Source organism: Enhydra lutris, unplaced genomic scaffold (genome assembly GCF_002288905.1).
Source record: "Enhydra lutris kenyoni isolate GAN:26980312 unplaced genomic scaffold, ASM228890v2 scaffoldscaffold12, whole genome shotgun sequence".
In the NCBI taxonomy this organism is placed as follows: Eukaryota; Metazoa; Chordata; class Mammalia; order Carnivora; family Mustelidae; genus Enhydra; species Enhydra lutris.
In genome coordinates this window covers 25,854,232-25,878,244 of record NW_019154096.1, presented here as the reverse complement: position 1 = coordinate 25,878,244, position 24,013 = coordinate 25,854,232, and the positions used below count along the sequence as shown (strand labels likewise).

The 24,013-nt window shown below is 52.3% G+C and overlaps 1 protein-coding gene across 1 annotated transcript in view; it reads right to left on the bottom strand.

Moving 5' to 3' along the window:
- LOC111144669 (cadherin related 23) overlaps nucleotides 1-24,013 on the bottom strand; it is a 354,437-nt gene that overhangs the window by 13,081 nt on the left and 317,343 nt on the right. Inside the window, exons 38-51 of the mRNA XM_022499070.1 lie at nucleotides 19,168-19,389; nucleotides 18,767-18,886; nucleotides 17,927-18,107; nucleotides 13,070-13,203; nucleotides 12,389-12,598; nucleotides 11,740-11,847; nucleotides 10,544-10,646; nucleotides 9,033-9,158; nucleotides 8,089-8,292; nucleotides 5,956-6,414; nucleotides 2,626-2,742; nucleotides 1,260-1,484; nucleotides 513-682; nucleotides 153-290 (exon numbers count right to left, since the gene is read on the bottom strand). Of these exons, the coding sequence (XP_022354778.1) occupies nucleotides 153-290; nucleotides 513-682; nucleotides 1,260-1,484; nucleotides 2,626-2,742; nucleotides 5,956-6,414; nucleotides 8,089-8,292; nucleotides 9,033-9,158; nucleotides 10,544-10,646; nucleotides 11,740-11,847; nucleotides 12,389-12,598; nucleotides 13,070-13,203; nucleotides 17,927-18,107; nucleotides 18,767-18,886; nucleotides 19,168-19,389 (2,517 nt within the window). The remainder of the gene's footprint in view (nucleotides 1-152; nucleotides 291-512; nucleotides 683-1,259; nucleotides 1,485-2,625; nucleotides 2,743-5,955; nucleotides 6,415-8,088; nucleotides 8,293-9,032; nucleotides 9,159-10,543; nucleotides 10,647-11,739; nucleotides 11,848-12,388; nucleotides 12,599-13,069; nucleotides 13,204-17,926; nucleotides 18,108-18,766; nucleotides 18,887-19,167; nucleotides 19,390-24,013) is intronic.

Genomic DNA, 24,013 nt, shown 5'->3' with positions numbered 1-24,013 from the left:
GGACTTGTGCCGGGCCTGCTGACTTGGTGAAAAAGCCTCTGAGACCACAGACGTCCCGATGGCAGGACCCAGAAACTGGGACGGCGGTGATACTTGTGGCGGCTTCTCAGCCTCTGCCCGGGCTCTTCCCAGCGCCCAGTGTGCCTGCTTACCGTGGTGGGGTTGACGGCAAACTTGCCCTCTCCATCCCCGAGGCTGTACTCAATGAGGGCAAAGTTGCCTGAGTCGGCGTCTGTGGCGGTGACAGTCAGGATGACCGTGCCCACGGGCACATCCTCGAAGACCGCTTCCTGGAGCCCAGTGGGCACGGAGAGAGAGAGGGCTCGGGTTAGGCCTAGCGTCTATGCCCCTGCCCTGAAAACTCACCAGGTACACAGCCTGGGGCACCGAGCCGCTCATGGGGCGGTCACACCCACGGGGCGCAGAGGACGGCCGTGTGGGGGTGGAAGCTGCCCAAAGGGCCCAAGACCTGGGCACGGGTCCCTGACACAACCTGCTGCCCGGCTGCCCACCTGGTAGGAAGACTGGTCAAAGATGGGGTTGTTGTCATTGATGTCCACGATCTCCAGGTAGACGGGGATCTCAGCAGCACGAGGCGGAGACCCATTGTCCGAGGCCTTCACGGTGAAGTTGAGCCACTGCACTTCCTCATAGTCCACTGTCTGGTTGGCAATGACTTTCCCTAAGAAACAGAGGCACCCGCTGCCTGTGTGGCCGCTCCTCACTCACGGAATCTCTCCAAAGTATAAAGAGAAGGATCTGGAACTCTGAGGGGCAGGGGTGGTCCTTGGAAGAAGGAGGTGGCCCAGCAGCACCAACTAGGGGCAGGCAGGCCAAAGGCCTCACGGTAACTGGTATCCGGCTATTCCCCTCACGGGAGGGGTGAGAAAGCTTTTCACAAGTCGAAGGGATAGCTACCGACTAGCCCCGGACCTCCTCTGAGAGCTTCTTCTCTTGGCCTTCTCGCTCCCCAAGTGAGACTCCTAGTGGGAGCCCAGGTGGCAGAGGCACTGGTGGAGTATCCAAGGGGTCCAGCAGACCTCAGACGGGGCCTCTACCCCACCTGGGACTAGGTACTCTCCTTTCCTATAGTTTGGGCATCTGGGAGTGATGGGAATGCTGGCCATCCTGGATCTGGCCCAGCCCACTGAGGGACCAGGGTGCGGCCCCCACTGGAGGGCGACAATGGGCCAGGGTCCCCTGTGGAGGCTGAGCAGGAGCATGTCCCCCAACCCTCTTCTGGAAGACTTCCCACCCACCTGCTGAGGAGTCCTCCAGCCGGACATAGCCTGGGGGCATCAGGTCCAGCAGCGTGTACGTGATCAGCCCATTGAGGCCCTTGTCCGGGTCCACAGCAGCCACAGCGATGAGCGTGGTTCCTGGGGTGGCCCCCTCCAGGACCCGCTCCGTGTAGCAGGTGGTCCCAAAGGGCTTGAACTGGGGCGTGTTGTCATTGACATCCAGGATGTTGACTGTCAGCTTGGCTGGGGTAGAGGCAGGGGTGAAGGTGATATGTGGGACACCAGTGTGGCTAGGCCTGGCCTTGCTAAGTGTTGGTCAAGCCCAGACAGGGTTGTGGCCTTTCACTGCCCTCCTGGGACTCCCTGAAGCTCTACTCAGCCCTTGTGTGGTGGCACGTGACCCTTCCCCTGGTCTGGTGGCTGGCTCTTCCATGGGGGAAGGGGTTTGGGTTCCACCAACTGGCTAAGTGACCTCGGCAGATCCCGGCCCTAACTGTTCCTCAGTTTTCCAACCCATCCAACGAGGTAGGGCTGTGATGGTCTAAGGGTCGAAGACCCTGTCCATGATTCAGCCTTCTACTTCCTGTCTGAGGTGTCCCCTCGAGGTAACCTGCCCGGGGCCTTGACCTCTGAGCAGGCCACATGTAGGCAGTGACAGGGTCTGCTCTTCCTTCCTGAAAACTTGGGCCTCTGGCCTGTAAAGATAAGCAGCCAATACCTGCCAGGCCTATCTCCCCATCCCAGCGGCTGTCCGTGCCCTCGAGGCCAGAGGTGACTTGAGGCCATGCCATCACTCCATCCTCCCGCTTCCTGTTCTGCCCACACAAAATCCACTCCTTCAGCAGCCCCTCCTGGTCTGCCTCAGGCTGCAGACAGGGCGGCGGCCGGTGCCCCTCTCTGCTCTGGTGCCTGCACCCTCTACAGTGGTGTCTTGGCCTCCACGGACACTCACGTTTCCTCGCGCTTTCCTTCCTCTGGGCTATATGTTCTGAGGTTCCTGTCACATGTGCCCACCACACCCTCCTCACTGACCCTGACGATGGGGCTCTGGCTGGAGTCTCTGTTGGCCAGTCGATTTCTCAGTGCCCACCCAGCCTCTATCAAGCCTCCTTTCCACTCTGAGCCTTTGGGTTCGAGACCACACACAGTTCTGGGCTTTGGATCCCCCACCATGGAGCTCTCACAACTGGGACGTGGGGCCACCCTGAGCCTCCCTGTGGTGGCCACCTTTCATAACCTTTGTGTAGCCTGACAATTGTCAGCCCCTGTGGGGAGCAGGTCCTGCTGCCCCCTCCCTGGGGTCAGACCCGTGTGTGTTCCCAGCTGCTGCCCCTGCCAGGATGGGCTCAGAGCAGCCTGTGGCAGGTGCCTGAGGGAGCCTTACCATTTGGCACGCTGACAGAACGCTCTGGTAGATCACTAGCATTGTCAATCACTGAGAGAGTGACCTCATAGGTGGCAACCAGCTCCCGGTTCAGCGGGGACTTCACCATTACGGACCCTGTAGACCAGACTAGGTTCAGTGTGAGGGGAACTCCGTAACATCTGGGCCTCCCAGGGGTTCTCCTGTCTAGCTCCTCCAAACCACACCAAGAGCAATGATCCCCAGTAGAATGGGGACTTGGCAGTGACATCTTGGGCTGGGATGAGACCACAGCCACCTGCAAGCTGGGGACACCACATTTTGCCCCTCCCTGCTTACTAGCCAGGGGAACTTGGGGAAATTATTTAATATCTCTGCACCTGTTTCCTCATTTATAAAATGAGGATAATTACAGTATCTACTGCACAGAGCTATTTTGAGGATTATAACCATAAAATGAGTTTACATTGGTGAAGGGTTTAGAACGGTGCTTGACACACAGTGCCACGTAATTGCTTGTTTCCAGAATGCTTACATTCTACAACAACGTGCGTAAACTGACACTACTGAACCATATGCTTAAATAGGGCTACTGTGGTAAATTTTATGTCATGTTCATTTTATTGCAATTTCAGCAATGCTTGTATTCTAGGGACACTGAGTTTAAAAGGTCAAGGCAGATAGAAATGCCTGAGGGTGTTCTCTGGAAAGGACCGTGGTGAGGCAGGCCAGATAGTCAGGCCTAGCTCTTTGTCTTGATTACGTGGGACGTGACAGGGCTTGACTGTGGGAAAAGGAGCACCGTTCTGTGTTAAGACTGGCAAGCTGTCTCCTTTTCTCCTGCCCCCACTCCCTCTGCCAGCCCCCGAATCACAGAGGAACTCTTGAGTGGCTTGGGCTTGAACTGGGCAGACCTAGTTGGCCAATCTCAGGGTTGGCTCTGTTGGAGGGCCTGGTGGCCTGACCCCTAGGTGAAACCTTCTCTCTCCAGCTTCCTCTCAGGCAGTGTGGCCTCTGGGGTTCCCTACCCCCTTGGCAGATCCCCTGCTGGGCTTCTGTCTTCCTTGGTCCCCAGCCAAGGGGCAGTCACTTACCCTGGGCCGCTGCCTCCTCCTCCTCCTCCTCTTCCTACTCTCGCTCCCCGTCCCCGAGGTTGGGGAGCGAGGATGGGGAGAGGGTGGCTGCATTCAGTCTGCAAAGGCTGGGCCACGGCCTTGGCCTGGGCCCCACAGGACAGGAAGGGTGGTAGGGGTGTGGTATGGAGGAAGGCGATGGGGTGAAGCAGAGATGAGGTGGGAAGTGACAGAGAAACAGAGCTCAAACCTGCAGGCCTGCCAGCCAGGAGGAAGAGAGAAGAGGGTTAATATCGGTTAGTTCAGGGTGCAGAGGGGATGGAGCAGAGCAGGGCGTGGGGGACAGTAGGGTGCAGAGCAGACCAGGACAGGAGGTTTGAGAGGGAAGGGAGTGGAAGGAAAGGGGGTGGGTAGGAAGCCAGGGGAGCAAGTGGGAACCCCACTGGATAGGAGCACTCAGGGAGCTGAGGCTCTGGCAAGAAGAAAGGGGAGGAAAGGTAAGCAAAGGAGGTAGAGAAAACATGAGGAAGAGGGGGCAGAGAAGACACTGGAAAGAAAAATGGAGAGAAGAGAGTCAGTTGGAGGGAGGGAGAACAGAGAAGAGGAAAGTGGTAGAGGCGTCAGTAGAGCATTAAGTGGGACGGGGCACAGGGCAGCTTTCCATGGTCCTGACCAGCCACTGCGGCAGGAATTCTGCGCACCCGGGCCATGGCCAAGCCATCTACATTCTTCCAGTGCTCCTGGTTTTCCTGTCTTCTTTCTTCCTCTGGGCCTCAGATGCTTATTGAGCGAATCATACTCTAGATCCAAAGGTTTACTGCTCCCTGCGGTCATTAGTACCACTTTGGTTTTATGTGTCTATTCCCTTTTATTCCCATACTCCTCTCCCCTCTTCTCCCCTCGGTCAATCACTGTAATGGACTGAAGAGTATTTCTCATTTGGAAGTATTCCTGAAAACCATGTACTGTTTCTTTTGTGTGTATTTTACGTTTACACAAAATGGGATTGTGATATATACGTATTTCTTATTTCTTCTATTTATTTCTTCTTCTCCTCCTTCTCCTTTCTCTTCCCTCCTCCTCTCCCCTCCCCCTCCCCCTCTCTCTCCTCCTCTTCTTCTTTTTCTTCTACTTCTATATATTTCAGATTCGTCTCATTCTTACTCTTTCAGTAAATACTTATTCCTAAGGTCTACCCACATTTCTCTGTGAATCTCGTCTATTGCTTCTGACTGCTGCATAGTATTCATGGTGTACGCCCGGCATGTCTTACTCTCCAATCTGCTAGGGATGGATGCCCGGGTGGCCTCCAACACCCACCACCAACAACATGGCAGGTAATGTGGCATACAGTCCCGTTACTGACCTGAGAATGTCCTTGGGACATACACCCAGGAGAAGAACTGTGGAATGATGGGGTATGAATGTACTTTGTGCTATATTGCTGTCTGGATGGTGGAAGCAGTCTAATCTCTTACTGTAGTGTATGAGCGTTCTGATGTCCCCACATTGTCGCCAATACTCAGTACTGTCTCGCATCTTAATAGCTGTTAATTACATATAGAAAATTGATATCTCATTGCTACTTTACTATGCATTTTTCTGAATAACAATGATTTTCAGAATTTTGTCATAGCCATCTTAGTTTTTCTGTCACTCTTCTGGGCCTTTCAAGGAGGAGACCCGTAGGGGTCCCACATCCCCTTCTTAACTCCCTGGAGTAGTAAAAACATGAAACTTTTGGGGAAATGGTAGAACCATCAACATTGCGATAAGCTGCACAGATCATGAAAGATAAGCCACAGTTGTTTCTTTTGTGCTCGCATAAGCAAATCCTCAGGGGCATATATAAAATTTCCAGATGACTTAAATGACTAGCATATGTATAAAGAAAGCGTCCAACTACCGGGTTATTAAAGAGATACATATAAAAACAAGCTACCATCTTCCTAGACAATTACAGACATGAAAGCTTTACAATATTTAGTTCTGGCAGGAGTGGGTGAGGTGGGTGTTCTCGTGGAACACGGGCAGAGGGAGGCAGTCTGAAGGAGAGATGGAGCTGACGCGAGGAGAAGCAGGAGGAGAGAGGGAAGGAGCCAGGGAAGAGAGGGACAAGAGAGGGAGCACTGTGGCGCTGGGGGTGGGGGAAGAGAGCAGGAGGAGGAGCAGCCGAGGGAAGGGGAGGAACAGAAAGAAGGATCAGGAAGAAAGCAGAGGGCAAGGAGACCGGGGCAGGGAGTCAGGAGCCGGGTGGGAGGGGAGCTGGCCCTTGTACCTGTGTTGATATTCACAGCAAAGGCATCCTCCTGGTCGGGAACCAGGCGGTCAGTGTCGTCCTTGGCCACGATGCCGATGATGTGGTACTCTAGCTTTGGGTTGAGGTCATGGTCAATGGCGGTGACGTTGGCGATGATGGTGCCTGGCTCGGCCGACTCCAGCACACTCACCGTCTGGATAGGGTTGAGGAACTCAGGGCGGGAGTCATTGATGTCGTCGATAAGGATGGTGATGATAGCCGTGCCTGAGAGAGGGACGGTGCCCCTGTCGGTGGCCACCACCGCCAGCCTGTAGGATTCCTGCTCCTCCCTGTCGATGGTGGCATTGGCAACACGGATGGCCCCAGTGACTGGGTGGATGAGGAAGCGGTCCTGAGCTCCGGCTTCTATTCGGTAGATCAGCTCCCCATTGAGGCCACTGTCCCTGTCCATGGCTGTGACCTGAAGGACTGAGAATCCTGTGGAAGTGGGAATGGGGAGTGACTGAGCACAGTGGTCTTTTCTGAAAACCTTAGACTGGGATGCATTTGTTGGTGGTTCCCAAGGGTCCCATTGTGCCAGTCTTGCCTGTGGTTATCTTTTATAAAATTTACATGTTTGATGCTTCATAGATAACTCTCATTTTGTTTCACATTTTGGGACTATTCGAGAGATTGAAAAATCTTTAATAATTTAACGATTAGTAATATCTTCTGCGTATTGTCTGCTTTTGACCTTTGTCCACTTATCTTTCAATTTATGCAAATTATATAATTATGATAACTGGTGACAGATATCTTTTTCTCAATTTGTTTATCAGTTGCTATTGTTTGGTGTAAAGAAATATGACTTAGGGGGGTGCCTGGGTGGCTCATTCGTTAAGTATCTGCCTTCGGCTCAGGTCATGATCCCAGGGTCCTGGGATCGAGCCCCACATCAGGCTCCCTGCTCGGCGGGAAGCCTGCTTCTCTCTCTCCCATTTCCCCTGCTTGTGTTCCCTCTCTCATTGTGTCTCTGTGTCAAATAAACAAATAAAATCTTAAAAAAAAAAAGAAATTTGACTTAGTATGCACCAAAATTTTTCCTTTTTTGGGTTCTCTTTCTCATATGCTTAGAACCTCTATCAGAAATCAAAGAAATAATTCAACTAAAGTTTCTTCTTTTGTTTGTAAATGTTTCCATTCTTTTGTATTTTCTCTAGACACTCTATAGGTTTCATTTTGGTGCCTGATATGGGGTGACAATCTGCACCAGATATGAATAGATATTTTGCACATTAAGTAATTAGTTTTCACAACTGATTTCATTTTTTCCTTAAAAAAAAAAAAAAGATTTTAAGTAATCTCCACGCCTAATGTGGGGCTCAGACTCACAAGCCCGAAAACAAGAGTCCGTGCTCCACTGAGCCGGCCAGGACCCTCTGACTGTTTCCTTACTCGCACAATACTACTTTCATTACTTTTCCAGTATCTGTTTCTGGGTTACTTTGTCCCAGAGTCTTGTGCTCAGATCTTATGGTCTGTAAACCCTGTAGTTCTGTAACATGCTATCGTATCTGGTAAGGCAACGCTGCCTTATTTATACTTCCGTCTCAAAGTGTTTTTACTTTTCCAGCTGACCTTTAGAATCAAATATACCCTCCAAGTCATATTTGATGTTGATGGGAATCACATTCATCTGATTTTGACTTTAAAACCGTCCTTCCCAGGTGCCTGGGTGGCTCAGTGGGTTAAGCCTCTACTTTCAGCTCAGGTCATGATCTCAGGGTCCTGGGATCGAGCCCTACATCGGACTCTCTGCTCGGCAGGGAGCCTGCTTCCCCTTCTCTCTCTCTGCCTCCTTGTGACCTCTCTCTGTCAAATAAATAAATAAAGTCTAAAAAAAAAAAAAAACAAAAAAACCCCGTCCTTCCCTCTAGGGACGTAGATGGAACATTTCTTAATAATCTCATTTTCCAGACAAACACTGTGGATCAGAGCAGGGAGGTGAGGGCTGCCTGGTTCTTCTGACTCCCTCTCCAGTGCTCTCTCCGGCTGCCCTACTGCCCTTGTTTCTCCCTGCTGGGTGAATTCTGCCTCTACCCTGTGAGGTTCCAATCCCCGTGGACCAGCAAGCAGCTCCTGCCGGGGGCTGGGGGCCTGGGGCCTGCTTACCTGGCGGGCAGTTTTCTAGCAGGTGGACTGTGAGGGCGGGAGGGCTGAACGTGGGCCAGTTGTCATTGTCATCCAGGATGGTGACCAGCAGGTCGGCTGTGCCATTGAGCAGCCCAATGTCCTCAGCCAGCAGGAGCAGCTCCAGGACCGGGGGTGAGAAGGCCTCCCGGTCAATGATGACACCTGACCTCACTGTCACCACGCCTGGCACCCAGCACCGCCAGCCGGGGAGACACAAAGGAGAAGGGGTACAGTGGGGAGATGGAGCAAGAGCCAGATAGGATGGGACAGAGAGAGAGAGAAAGGGGCGTGAAAGGGGAAAAAAGATGAAGGAGGAGCAGGGAAGACAACATAGTGACTTTCTTCCCCAAAGGCTCAACAGTGTTCAGGGAAGGCCGCCCGCAGCCAGTTTCCTGCAATTATCCTCTCCCCGGGGACCCTCTGCAGTGCTCCAGAGTCTTGCCTAGGATGAGGGACCCAGGGAGGAGCACTGGCCTGCTCGCCAGCATACCTCTACCTGTTGTCACCGGTCACCAAGCTGGCCTCCTATCCAGGACCAGACTGATGGCACACAGTCTTTGGGGAACTTTGGACGTGGTCTGAGGACAGACCTTTGGCCACTTCTTGTGGGCTAGGGCCCTGAGCCTCTTCCCCTGGGCACAGGAAGATGGAGGGAGTGGGTTTGGGGGTTCACTGCCTCGGCTGAGAGCTTATGCACCAGCAGGTCCCTTGGTTTGGTTCCGAGCCTCCTGCGGGCTCCTCCTGATCTGCCCCACAGGGCTTAGTCCAGCTGCAAAGTGGGGCTTGTGAGGAGTGGGGTCCCCCTGGAGGGCCTGGATTTAGTGCCAAGGAGGGAGGCCCTGGGTCTGGTGGATGGCCACTGCCACCCCAGCGGGAAGCCCTGCTGCCAGGCTGGGAGCGCTGCGACGGCACAGAGGCCTCACCAGAGCTGTTGTCGATGTCGAAGAGGCCACTCTGGGAGCCCAGCAGCTTGTAGGTCACCACGGCGTAGATGTCCAGGTCCGCGTCCAGGGCCAGAATGGGCCCGTTGAGCACCGTGAGGGGGGTCCCTGGGCCAGGGGGAGAGGGGTCACTGTGGGGCCAAGCTGGCCCCCACCCATCCCTCCCCCACCCTGGCCCGGTGAGCCATGGCTGACGATGGATGAGAGGGAGGGAGGTGAGGTGGACGGGGTGGGGGAGCCCTGGGCCAGGCTGCGGCAGCCTTGGCAGACTGACGCAGATGCCTGGGGAGCAGCCTCAAAGCCCTGCTGGGGAGAAAACACAACAGCGGTGAGCAAGCCCCTCAGGGCGCCGGGAGTGCGCCTGCCTTCCCAGCAGCCTTTGAGGGTCACTCCATGGGAGGGTTGGGGCTCCCTGAGCGTGTGGGCCCTGTCTAGCTATGCATGACCAGCCCAGGCTGTCCACACGGGTTCCAGATGCTCTTTACAGGGGTCTGGCTGCACCTGGCTAGGAATACCCAGCCCCTGCCTGTGTGTGGGACTGCACGTGCATGGCCATGAGCATGCGCACAGTCATGAGCACGTGCACGGTCATGAGCACGCGCATGGTCACAAGCACATGCATGGTCATGAGCACGCGCACAGGAGTGCTGGCAGGTCGGGGATCCCCCTGCTTGTGCCTATATCTGCTGCTGCTAGTGGGCACGTTTGCACATGGAGTGTACTGTGTAGGCCCCTCCCCGCATTTCTGTGTGTGTCTGTGCGCACCTCTGCCTCATGCGGGCCCGTGCCAGCACGTACGTGTGTGAGCGTATACACAGGAGGGACTAAGAGAGCGGAGAGCACCCAGCCGGAAACAAGAAGCATCGTAGCTCGTGTCTTTCTGAGTTAGAATCTGAGCTGCTGGGGTGGCTGGAGGAGGGGTGAGGGGCCCCCCCCCAGGGGCACAGCAAAAAGGAGATTCTGTTCCTCTGAAGACAGTGAGGCCGGTCAGTGTGCTAGTGTAGGGAAGGGGCTAGGCTGGCCTCCCTGGGGCCCCTTGGCCCCTCTCCTCTGTTTATGTATGCTCCCTGAGCTTCTGAAGCCTCTAGGATGCCCTGTGCTCCTGGGGTGAGGGAACAGGGAGGGGTGAGCTTACCCCCTTCCTGGGTAGTCTTCAGGCCTTAATTGTCCCTCTTGAGGGGGTAATGGGGTGGCTTTCAAAACACTTTGGGGACCAATGACCACAGCCGTCTTTTCTAAGCAGACCTATGGCCTCTTTGGTTGGCCCCCAAGAGGTGTGGTTACCCAGGGCACACCAGCCCCTCGAGAGCGGTGCCCCTTCCTCCCCTCCACACCCCTCTGCACCTGCTGGGTCTCTGGCCAGCCACTCGGTGAGGCTGCCTCCCCAGCCAGGCTTCAGCAGGGCCCCTATCAAGCACAAGGGAGGCCCTCAGGCATCCGGGGCACAGGGGGCGCCCCAGAAGCAGGGACTCCCGGGTGGGTCTGGCACCTACCAGCGGGAGAATTCTCCATCACCTCCGCCTGGTAGGTGCTCTCAGTAAAGAGGGGATGGTTGTCATTCTCGTCTACCAGAAAGATCAGCAGCAAGTCAAAATCCTGAGGGAGGCACAAGGGAGGGTTAGGTTGTAGACCATGTTCTAGCAAAACGCTCCAGTGGGGAGGAGGGCTGGAAAGTGGGGGGGCGGGGCGCAGAGGTAGAGGATTAAGAAGCCCACACTCAGGGTCCAGAGATTGGGGTTCAAGGCCCTGCTATGGGGCCTTGGGTAAATCATTTCCCCCATCTGGACTCAGTTTTCTGGTCTGGCAAATGGGAATCCTAACTTCTTTCCCAGAGGTATTATGAAGTGAACAGGATGGACATGACTAGCATTTAATCATGTCCCATCGCCTGGTAAGAAAGGACTTCAGGCAGGAAGATGACTTTTGGTTTTTAGACTCTGTAGGCCTGCCTGATACCCCAGTCCGGGCCCAACCAAACTCTCCCCCAGTGCTGTACCTTGTACCTTTCAGAAACCACAGCTGGGTTCTTGTCTTAGAACCTCTCCGTAGCCCTGCATGCTATCTCTGTTGCAGAGCTGAGCAGACCCAGGCCCAGAGCGGTGGTTATTCAAAACCACAGGGAGAGCTAGCAGCGGTGTGTGTGTGTGTGTGTGTGTGTGTGTGTGTGTGTCTAGCCTTCCAGCTTCCTGACCCCCCACTCCATGCTGCTGTTCAAGGGCAGGTTCAGCAGCACGGGGTTTGTCCTTGATGTCCCGCACCCGAATCCCCAGCAGCATCTGGGGCGTGTTGGGGAAGAGAAGGAAGCGATGGGTGCGAGATGGGACAGGCGAGTGAGGGGGCAATGATGGGTGGTGTGTGCCCAAGTATCAGTGGTTTGGGGACCAAAGAGGACAGCTGGTGTTGAGTGTTTGCCACATGCCAGGCACAGTGCTGATGACCGTATAGATACTGACTCCTTCTAGTCCCTTCCATAACTTTGGGGCAGGGGAGGTTCTTCATTTTGCAGAAGAGAAGGAAAATGGGGTAGGAGAGAAATCCACTTCTTGTCAAAGCCACACACCCAATGACAGGTAGAACTGGGATTTGAACCCGGCACGGGTTCCCTTGGATGCCTGCACCTCTAACCCCCAGGCGTGCTGCCTGCCACCTCCAGCATGCAGCCCTGCTCCCCGGTTTCCTCTGGCCTCACCCTCCTGGCTATGCGTGGGTTCTCCGGGTTGTCCTTCACGGAAATGGTCAGCTTATACTCTGGGATCCGCTCGCGGTCCAGTGGCCGGTTCACGGTGATGACCCCTGTCTGGGAGGCAGAGGGCTGGTGAGCCGAGCAGCAACCTGGCCCCTATTCTGGGTTCTGGTCCACAGATGCCCAACTGCTTCACCTGTAGCTCCAGGAGTAACTGTGAATTCTCTCCCTACATTGCCACAGATACGGTCTAGAAAGCCATCATGGGCTGGTGGGGTCGTGACAGGGCAAGAGTGGTCCACCAATGGCCGGGTCTTGCTGTCTGCAAGGGGTAGGTCCGCTGAGGACCTCGTGGGGCTGCAGGCAGCTAAGACTCCAAGAGGACAATGAGGACTTCCTGGTACATCTTGATAATAAACCAAATGGAACTGAGGCTCTGGCTCCCTCACTGCACACGGCAAGGCTTGGGGGTGACAGGGACCCCAAAGGTGGCTCGGCTGCAAATCCAAGATTCCATGCTACCCAGAGACTCCCACGTCCCAGCACAGGACAGAGGCTCAAGGAAGAAACTGAGCCTGAAGATGCCCAGTGCCCAGAGCATGAAGCCTCTAAGGCTGGGTCCTCTGGTTCAGAAGGAACTCTGGGGGTCCCCTACCGTGGCATTGATGGAGAATGCCCGCTCTCGGTTGCCCGCAGTGATGTTGAAGGTGAGGAGTGCGTTGCACCCGCTGTCGGCGTCGCTGGCCAGGATGTGGGCGACGAAGCTGGAGACGGGGCTATTCTCACTGATGGTGATGTTCATGGGCAGGTTCAGCAGCACGGGGTCATTGTCATTGATGTCCAGCACCCGGATCCCCACCAGCATCTGGGGTGTGTTGGGGAAGAGGAGGAAGTGACGGGTGCGAGATGCGGCAGGCGAGCAGGGGTCAGGGTGGGGATTGCCAAAGGAAAGGTGCAGGCGATCACAGAAGAAAGAGGAAGAGGAAGAAAAGGATAATAAAAAAGACGCAAGGATGAAAATGAGAATAAGAAGCAAGCAGAAAGGGCAAAGAGGCAGAACCAGGGCAGTGGCGGGTGGAGGCGGGGGCAGGGCAGAGTGACAGTTGCAGAGGCCTGGCTGGCTGGGATGGGGAGAGCTGTGAATGCCCATGGCCACCAGGCCCCAGGGAGCCCCGAGAGGCACTGGCCGGCCTGGTAGGGGCTCTGCGGGTCTGGGCTGGCTCCAGGTTAGCCTGGGGCCTCTCTGGGAATGAGGGTAGGCATATAAATAGAAACCTCTAAGGAGAGTTCAGGGGGCAGTGAGGGCATGCCCCTGGCATGGAGCCCCGAGACTTACCGTGGAGCTGAGAGGAGGTACCCCCCTGTCGCGGGCACAGACAGTCAGGTTGTAAAAGGCAATGGTCTCCCGGTCCAGCTCCACATCCTTTCGGACCCGCAGCACCCCCTCCACAGGAGAGATCACAAACTCCCCTGGGTGTTGCCCAGGAGAGGCTGCAGTGAGCTGGGAATGGCCAGGAGCTGTGGAAAGCCCTTGGCCTCTCCCTGCTTCCTCTATCGAGCCTTACTCACTGGGGGCGGGGGGCCAGCTGGGTACGCGGCCTCCCATGCCCCCAGTTTCAGATCCTTGGGGAGCCTGCCAAGAGCTGGGCAGGGTGGGAGCAAGGGGGACAGATAGCTGCTCGGGCTGCAGGTGCTCCTGGGCCCGCTTAGACCACAGTGTGCCTGAGATGCCGGTTTGGGTCCCTTCCCTGGGCCTCACGCAGGGCAGGGACTGACCCTGTGTAAGACGGTTATGTTGAGAAAAGTGGGGGCCCCTTTCTACACAAACACACTCTCACCGCTCTTGCTCAGAAACTGATTGATGGAGGTCTCGGGTACTTTGTGATGTGCAATCCCTTCCAGATACCATGTCTTGGAAAACGTGGGAGAGGGCAAAGCTTACCCCCAAAGGATGGCTTGCTGGTGAGGAGGCATAGGACAGGACAGAGCAGGAGTGACTGAGGTCAGGGAAGCCCCAGAGGCCCTCCATACAGCCCTGGTCTTGAGCCACAGCTGGTGTGTCAACAGCATTTGGCCAGGCCTGGGGACCCGTCTTGGCCTCTAGTCAGACCTGACTTCTTTTCTTTGATGCTTTGGAAAGCCCTCAGCTGGCCCTTTGGCTTCAGTCCTTGTTTTGGCCTGGCTGAGGGGGCCGGATGTCTGAGAGCATCTACGGCAAGAACCTCAGATTCTCAGGCTGGCCTGGAAGGGACCCCGGAGACCATCCAGGCCCTTGTGTCCTCGGGAAAATGAATCGAGAGTCTGGAGAAGGGTGACCCCTTGTCTGAGCTCCCACAGCAAGTTCATTCCAGAGCCAGTACTCAAATCCAGGGCTCTGGGTCTCAGCCCACTGTATCCATTGGACAGTGATCTTTCTAGAACCAACATCAGAGCAGACAGACCAGGATGGGAGGTTTGGGAGAGAAGGGTGAGGACAGGGAGTGGGTGGAGGGGAACAGATAGGAGCCTGGGTGGGTGGGAAAAGGGCAGGGCAGGTGAGAGAGGAAGGTGGGGTGGATGTGAGGAAGGGGGGCTGCCTCTTTGCATCCCCCCTGCCCCAGAACTGGGGACAGAGACAAATGGCACCTGGGGGGAAAAGCCCAGATGGGACACTGACTTGCTTGTGGACATACAGCACACAGGGGCACCACAAGGGTGGAGGCCCTAATTGCCAACAATTCCCTCTGCCTGATCCTTCCTATCCTACCTCACTGTCCCTGCCCCCAGCCGCTGCTGCTCTGACTCCACACACAGCCCTTCTGCGGCCACCCACACCCCTCACCCTTCCAGAGGCGTGGAAGCCATCTGAAGCAGGATTTCCTGAGCCTGACACTCCAAGGTCTCACAAGAACTGGGGATTCCCTTTCTTTGGGTTTCACAGCCCTGTCTGGGCCCCTGACCATGGGTGAACAGATGGCCTCCAGCCCTTTCTCTAAAGCCAGCTACCCTCTTGAAGGAAGGAAAGGGGCTCTGAGAACTCAGGGAGCAGGCCTAAGGCTCTGGGGGGCTGGACCCAGGCTAGACCCCAGTGAGATCAGCTCACGGACTGAAGATCGGGGAGGGGGAGGCGGCTGAGGACCCAGGATGCATTATCCCTGGCAGCTTACCCCCAGGGAACTCCCCAGCATCCCACTCCTTTTGGAGATAGAGGTTAAAAACAGAGGCTTTCCATTTGCCTCCTGACTTCACTCCCATGTGCCCTTGGGCATGTGACTGAGCTTTGCCTTGATGTCCTCACACGGAAAATGGGCCAATAAAAGGGTGGCACTGGGACTGGACAAGGCCTGGTCCACCTCCTGGGTGCTGGATCCAGGGCAGGTCTTGGTGTGATTAGAGAGACCCGGAAAGGAGCCCAGGCAGTCCCCCAAGGGAACTGGGGCCTTCGGCGGGGGCGGGGGGGATGAGGAGGGATGAGGGGTCGGAGGAGCAGGCTGGCCTGGAAGGGGCAGCTGGAGGTTCCGAGAAGGCCAAGGCTAGAGGGAGGGCCTCCCAGGGATAGAGCCTGTTTCCCAACTATTGCTTGACTGTGTATGTCCTCTGCAGAGCCTAGTAGGGCTTCCTGTCGCCCCTGACATCTCTCCACCAACAGGAGCCCCTCCAGGCTCCGGCTGCAGGGCTGGGAGCCAGGGGGGCCCAGACTGTGTGCCTTCACCTGTGGTGTGTCACTAAGCCGGCTCTCCACGGAAAGCAGTCCTGACACATAGCATGTCAGGTTTTCAGGTTACCGCTGTGGTGTCACTGAACCTGGAAGTAGGGGGCGCTGTGGGGAGTGGACCCCGTGCCTTGTGGGAGCTGGTCAGGCACACCCCTAGCCTTCCCTAGTCTACCCTGAAATGGGGCGGTGCTCTGTGATCCCGAAGTTATTTCTGGGCTCTTCCTTCCTGGGGGAAAGGGACCCCAAACTTTTCTTACTCCTCTGGGCAGTGGCGGGGGGTGCCTCTCAGTCTCCTGGGATGCCCCACAAGACCCTAAATTCTATGGCTTGACGATGATCATGTGTCAATTTAACCGGGAGGTCTGGCTCAGGACTCCAAAAGTACACGGCATGGAGCTGTCTGCAGTGTGCTAGGATATAGGTGTACCTCACCTGTACCCCAAAGATATACCTGTACCCCAAAACTGGGAGCAGTGAGGGCCTCTTGCTAGGAAGGGGGTCAGCCACCTGCCCAGCTCCCACCCCTTGGTGAAGCTTCAGCAGCCTCCCAAACAGGAGCAGGGACTCCCGGGCGATGATCAAGCCTCCGTGGTTGTGAGAATAACAGAGAAAGTCCCTCGCTCTGCTGGTTTCGGGAGAGGAAGGCATGCTGCTTGGCCAGAGAAGGGATTTTTGGGGCGTGAAACGGTGGACTGACAGAATGGAGCGACCTCCTGCAAGCTCAGGCTAGCAGGGCCTCCAAGTCTTGCTCTGGAAGTGAGTTTTAGTGCCTTGACTGCAAATACAGCCCAGGTTCTGTGTTCTATCCTGGGAGCTCTCATCTGCCTAGTTCTCTGGTGCAGGCCTCTCAGCTCAAGGCTTTGTGTATCTCTATGCTGACAGCTCCTAGCAGAGACATCCCTCCCGAACCCCTGGCTTGGGCATCTAACCCCCACCTGCCACCTCACACCTCCCCTCACCACTCCCCCCTCACCTGCTCCCACCGCAGCCTCCCCACAGGCTGACGGTCATGCCCTCTCTAGTTGCTCAGACTGAAACCCTGGTGTCATCTCCGACTTTCTCCACATCTAATAAGTCAGCACATCCTGTTGGTTCCACCCCTGAAATACACGAGAGCCATCTACCTCACCGTCACCACCTTCGGTAAAACCAGCCTGATCCCAGCTACGCCATCTGTAGCCTGAGTGATTTTAACAGGCTCCTATGGTCCCTCCCGCTCCCACTCCTTGGCCTCAACGGTCTGTTCTGAGCATAGGAATCAGAGTGGCCCTGGTCACATCTAAGTCAAATTGGTTACCTCCTGTGCTCCCAGCCTTCCTATGGTTCCCAGATCACTTGGCGCCAAAGCCACGTCCTCATCATGGTCAGCAAGACCCAAGAATGTCTGGAGCTACTACCTCTCTGACCTCATTCCTTCCTGCTCCTCCTCTCACTCGACTTAGCATGCTCTGGCCTCAGGGGCTTTGCACTTGCTGTTCCCTCTGTCTGGAATGGTCTTCCCCAGATGTCCACATGACCCGCTCTGCTTTCCTTCAGGTCTTTGCTCAAATGTCACCTCCCTGGACAGGTCCTCCCTGAGAGCCCTGTTCAAAATTGCAGCTTTTGTTTGGCACGCCCCATCTCCTGGCTTTATATCTCTTCATAGCTCTTAGCACCTCCCAATATACTAAGTTATCTACTCAGTCACTTAGGTTCGTCGCCTGCGTCTTCCCACTGGAACGTGAGCTAAGGACAGGAATCTGTGTCCATCTTGTACCATCCAGCATCCTCAGCACCTGAATTATGACTGGCATAGGGTAGGTGCTCAATAAATACTTACTGAATGGCCCATTGAAAATCCAGATGTTTCACAAAGATTTGGATTTCTAGATTTTGTCTTGAAGGTGGGAAGACCTAGCCCCTTGGGGGCTGCATGTTGACATAGCCACACCGGCAGAAGACAAGCTTGGGCCCCACAGCCCCCACTACTCCCTACTGTCTTGCCTAGACCCCTTCCCGCATGTGTGTCCCCAGCCTGGCACCAGCAAGCCTTTGAGTCTGGAATTCTGACTCTACAGAAATGAGCGGAAACTGACTTGCGGAACCGCTCAGGCCAGGGCCAACCCCGCTCTTCTCAAGGATGACCACTGAAGTAGCTGTGAAGGCTATGCCTGGCAACCAGCTGTACAGAAAAATCCGGGTGCTGAATGCATCTTGGGGTCCGGAAGGGTTGGGGCAAGGATATTCATCCTTCCTCTGCCCTGGGGTCTTTCCTCTGGGTATGACGCTGGGGCATTTTCTACCCGATTCTTAAAGGGTGACCCTCCAAGTCTACTAGTCTCAGATTTCAGAATGTTCTCTCATATCCCTGTGAAGAAGGGGTGGGGAGAAGAGTATTTCCGGCATCTTATGGGTTGCGAAACTGAGGCCCAGAGAGTGCAAGGTCACGGCTCCTAAGTGGGGTTGGGGAGAGGGTCCCGGATTGTGCTGCCCTCCACGTCTGGCTCAGGCCCCACTCACCCAGAGGGTCTCCATCCACGACGCTGTATTCCACCTGCCCATTGGGGCCCGAGTCCTGGTCGTGGGCCAGGAAGGTCCACACGCGGGGCCCCGGCTGGCCCTCGGTGACATCAAATGGTCCCTCATAGTCTCGGGGGAAGGTGGGCACGTTGTCATTGATGTCATTCACATTCACGAGCACCTGAGGTGGTGGACAGGCTTCGCTGGGGCTCCACGCCGGCTAGCCTGGAGCTGAGCCCAGTTCCCTCATCTGTAAAGTGGGTCTGATAATCCTGTCTCCTAGGGCTGATGCAAGGATTCTCTGGGATTGTGGAGGGAGGGGGGGTGCCTTTTAAGCTATGCCTACAGATAAGTTATTGTCAGTGTCAAAGCCTTTTTATGGACATAATCATCATATTAGCATAATGCTCCGGACTTCTATTTACTGCCGCCCTACGGTCATTTCCCATGGTCTGCTCTGCCCACACTGACAAGCCTTCACTCTCTCCCTTTCATGGAGGAGGAAAGCCGGGCTCAGGCAGGTGAACTGACTTGCCTTGAGTCCTCGAGTGAAAGAGCAGGGAGATGAGCTTCTGTTGGTTTGACCAGAGTTGGTGCCCTTCCCATGAAGGGTGGGGTGGGGGAAGGCAGGGGTCATCATCTGTCTGACAGATGAAGCCACGCAGAGAAGTTCAGTAAGCTCCTCCTAGTCACACAGCAAGTTTGGCTGAGTTGCCAAGACCAGGACAGGGCTCTTGGATTTAGGAGTTTCTCCTGGACAATCTTCCCTTTGCCCCTTCCCCGTTAGAGCTTCCTGGGCCCTGTCCTCCCCCACACTGAGGCTGTGTCCCAGCCACCCACCGTGGTGATAGAGGTGAGGCGCTGAGACAAGATCGGGCACTGGTCTGTCGCAGTGACGGTCAGAGTGTAGCGGCCATGGCTAATCTCATAGTCCAGCTCCTTGGCGGCACTGATGACACCCTGGGGGGAAAACAGAAGGGGCAAGCATGGATCAGTGGGTCCCCGAGGACCAGCTTCTTCATGGGGAACCCTCAGACCACCCCTCTCTGGAGGTGTGCTTTGACATCTCAGCCATGATGGGGAACCCGTGTTGCCACCCCACCTAAGCTTTGCTTCCTTCCACACCGGCTGCCTCCATACTTTCCTCCCAGACTCCATCTTTTCTCCGTTCCCACCTCCCATGACGTCACATCTGCTCCGCCAGCGGAGCCTCCTTGTAAACCCCACCCTCGGCTGCTGACCGTGTGTCTGTCGATATGGAAGGTGTTGATGATGTTGCCTGCGACAATGGCGTAGCTAACTGTGCCGTTGGGCCCCTCATCTGGATCTAGTGCCTGGATGGTGATGAGGGTAGCGTTGATTGTGTCTGGGCCCTCATCCAGTACGATTTCATAGTGAGGCTGCTGGAATACTGGTGCATTATCATTCTCGTCCACGATGGTCACGTACACGTGAGTGGTGGCCTGTGAAGAAGAGTGTGGTCAGGTTCTTTGCTAAAAGAGTGGAGGGGAACCTGACTGGATATTCTCCTAGGCTAGGATCACTCAGCATGATCCAGTACAGTGAGAGAAAGAAAGAAGAAGGACAGGGTGGGAAGCCACAGGTTGGTAGAGGAGGAAATCACAGAGGTTCCTCCAAAAACCAAGCTAGGTAACTGTTTAGGTCCAAGATGGCACTGGTACCACCACAGCTTTGTCTATGTCCATGGCAGACATCACTAATCAATCATGGTTCTGCTGAGCTGAGATACAGCCTCATGGTCCTGGTCAGCCCAACAATTTAGTGATTAAAATTAGCATATGAGATGAACCCTAGTAACCACCCCCAGCCCACAGCTTTGGTTGGGCCGGGGCCTTACTGACCCTGGGCCTCCTGCCAGATCAACAAAGGCATGAATGTGATGTACACAGCCCAACACAGTATTAAGCTTCACCCATTGTTCATGTAAATGGAAGAAATATGTATTTTTGGCATTTTTGAAAGGGAAGACATTGAGTTTGGGGCAGTTAAATGGGCAGAATTTGTTGAATCATGAAAAATAAAGCTCACAGAACATGACTTCATTGCAATAATATTTTCTGCAACATGTTCTCCTGCAATTGGCCATTTCTGGCTGATGCTTGGTCTAATCAGGCCACATGAAATATCCAGCCAGTTGGAACTCTGTGATTGGCCCTCAAGAACCATAGAGAGATGACAGATGTGGCACTTTACCGGCAGAGTAAATAAATGGGAAAAGGAAATGAGCCACGTGCTGGTATTCTCTGTGCCTCCTGCTGCCCCCCTTTCATTCTCTGCTTCTCCACCTGGGAGGACATCCCCTGTGCGCCAACTCATTTGGGCTCCCTTGCCATCTGGTTTCCAGATGAGTTTTACCAACAGGAGGTCCTGGCAGAAGCCAGGAGGAGGGAAGAAAGAGAGGTGGGGCATTTCTTCCACACTCCTTCCTTTCCTCCCTGTAAATTGGCCAATGGTTGTGTTTTTCCTGCCGGGTGGCCCTTCTTCCATGGCTCCAGCTCCCACTGGGGTCTTGCTACCTCATCTCCTCTTATTGTCCTTCTGGGTGTGTGGGTGGTAATGGCTTCCTGCAGTTGCTAGTCTATTGGGTGCTTCTCCAGCCCTCTGTAAATGGTCCCCATTAAACTCTCTTCATTAAACTTCTGAGTGTGCCATCTGTTTCCTGCCAGGACCTTGGCTAATATGAACCATAATTAGTGACTGATATAAGATAACAAGGTTATAATAACTGCAAAGATATCTGGGTAGAGAGAACATGACTAGACCATTGCCAAGGCCACAAAACAGAAAGGATACAAAAAGCTGGGTGTAGACAGCTTGTGCACATCTTTTTCCTGGAGCTTTGGAACCCACCTTGGGTGGTTCTAGAACCACCCATGGAGGGGCAAATAGGCAGCAGACCTAGACCCAAGAAGACTTTCACTGCCCCTGAGCTGCAGCTGTGGATCTTGGAGGGGTGGGTGTGAGGTGGTGACTAAAGTCGTTTCCAAAGCAGGTGGGGTTGGCACCCTTGAGATGGAGCTCTGTGACCTTGGGCATATCGCATTTTCTTTAGGACCTTTTCTGTTAAAATAGAATCTGACTTGATATCTACAGTTCCTTCCAGCTCAAACATTCTGGTGTTCTGAGTCTGTTGTCATCAGTCACAGGGACTAAATCCCACCATCAGGGAGGCATTATTAAAATAATAATCACACAGAGAGGGGAAATGCATTATTTTAACATTGCTAAAACTTTTCTACCAGAGAGGTAACTTGCACAAACTGAGGAAGAGTCTGAAGTGTCTGTCTAAAGAAGGAAATAGCTTTGAAATTTCTCATGTTATCTTTGAAAGCTCAGATGGATTTTAAGAAATGGACAGTAATACAATAATAGTAGAGGACTTTAATGCCTCACTTACATCAGTGGATAGGTCATCCAGACAGAAAACCAACAAGAAAATATTGGCCATGACAACACGTTAGACCAGATGGACTTAATAGGTATATACAGGACATTTCATCCCCAAACTACAGAATACATATTATTGTTACGTGCACATGAAACACTCTACAGGATAGATCACATGTTAGGCCACAAAACAAGTCTTAATTCAAGAAGACTGAAATCATATCAAGCATCTTTTCTGACCATGATGGTAGGAAAACAGACATCAGTTATAAAAAGAAAATTTTAAAAATCACAAATACATAAAGGCTAAACAACATGTTACTAAATAACCAATGGGTCAATGAAGAAATCCAAGGGAAAATAAATACCTTGAGATGAATGAAAATGAAAACACAACTTTCTAAAATCTGTGGGATACAGCAAAAACAGTTCTAGGAGGAAAGTTCATAGTTATACCTCTATGGAGGTGTACCTCAAGAAATAAGAGAAAATCCCAAATAAACAATTTAACTTTATACCTAAAGGGATGAGAAAAAGAATGATCAAAGCCCAAAGTTAGTTAAGGAAGAAATAAAGATCAGAGTGGCAATAAACAAAGATTAAAAAAACGACAGCAAGGTCAATGAAGCTAAAAAGTAGAAACATGTAACCTTCTGAGATGGAATTATGAAGAATCAGAAAATCTGAATAGGCTGATTATAAGTAATAAAATTTAATCAGTAATTTAAAAACTCCTCCCAAAACAAAAGTCCAGCACCGACAGGTAAATTTGTAGGTAAATTCTGCCAAATATTTAAAGAGTTAGTAGTTAGCCTTCTCAAATTATTCTAAATAGTTTAAGAGGAAAGAATGCTTCCAAACTTATTTTATTAGGCTGGGATTGCCCTGATACCAAAACCAGGCAAAGACACCATGAAAAAAGAAAATTACAATATCCCTGATGAACATAGATGCAAAAATACTCAATAATTAGCAGACTGAATTCAATGATACATTAATAGGATCACACAACACAATCAAGTGGCATTTATTCCAGGGGGAGAGAACAGTTCAACATCCGCAGAGCAATCAACCTGATACACTACGTTAACAAATTGAAGGATAAAAATCATATGATAATCTCAATAGATGCAAAAAGAGCATTGGACAAAATTCAACATCCATTTATGATAAAAACTCTAAACAAAATTGTATAGAAGGAACATACTTCATCATAATAAAGGCCATATATGAAAAAGTATAGCTAACATCATCAATGGTGAAAAGCTGAAAGGATGTCCAATCTTACCACATTTATTCAATATTGGAAGTCTTAGCCACATCAATTAGACAAGAAAAAGAAATAAAAGTCATCCAAGTTGAGAATGGAAGAAGTAAAACTGTTATTATTTGCAGATGACATGCTACTATACATAGAAAACCCTAATGACTCCACCAAAAAAACTATTAGAACTAACAAACAAATTCAATAAAGTCACAGGATACAAAATTGACATACATGAATTGATTGTTTCTATGTACTACTAGTAAGCTATCAGAAAGAGAAATTAAGAAAACAATCCCATTTACAATTACATAAAAAAATAAAATACCTGTGAATAACTTTAATCAAGGGAGTGAAAGACCTGTACTCTGAATTCAAAGACATTAATGAAGGGAATTGAAGATGACATACAAAATATGGAAAGATATACCATGTTCATGGATTGTAAGAATATTGTTAAAATGTCCATAATATCCGAAGGAATCTACAGATTCAATGCAATCTCTATCAAAATACCAAAGGCATTTTTCACAGTACTAGAAAAAAGAATCCTAAAATTTGTATGAAACCACAAAAGACCCCCCAATGCTAAAGCAGTCTTGAAAAAGGTCCAAATTGGCAAGATTGGGACCCATGGTTTCAAACTGTATTACCAAGCTACAATAATCGTAATAGTGACACAAAAACAGACATACAGATGAACAGAATAAAACAGAAAGTCCAGAAAAAAACCTTAGGCATATATGGTCAGTTAATCTATAATAAAGGAAGCAAGAATATACAATGGGAACAAATTTAAAGTGGATCAAAGACTTGAATGTAAGACCTAAAACCACAAAATTCCTAGAAGAAAACATAAGCAGTGAGCTCTTTGACAGCAGTCATAGCAATATATTTTTTTGGCTCGCTCTCTTGAGGCAAGGGCAGCAAAGGCTAAAATAAACAAATGGGACCATAGCAAACAAAAAGCTTTTGCATGCAACCCATCAACAAAACAAAAACACAACTACTAATGGGAGAAGGAAATTGCAAATCATACATCCAATAAGGGATTAATATCTAAAATATATAAAAAACTTACACAACTTAGCAACCAACAAATAGCCCGAATAAAAAATGTGCAGAGGGCTTGAATAGACATTTTTCCGAAAAGACATCCAGATGGCCAATGGGCACATGAGAAGATGGTCAGCATCACTCATCATCAGGGAAAAGCAAAATCAAAACCACAATGAGATATCACCTTATACTTGTCAGTATGGCTTGTATCAAAAGGACACAAAAAATCGCAAGTGTTCTAGATCAGTGGAACAGAATCGGAGTCCCAGAAATAAACTTACAATTATACGGTCAATTAGTCTTCAACGAAGCAGGAAAGAATATTCAGTGGGGAAAAGACAGTCTCCTCGACAAAT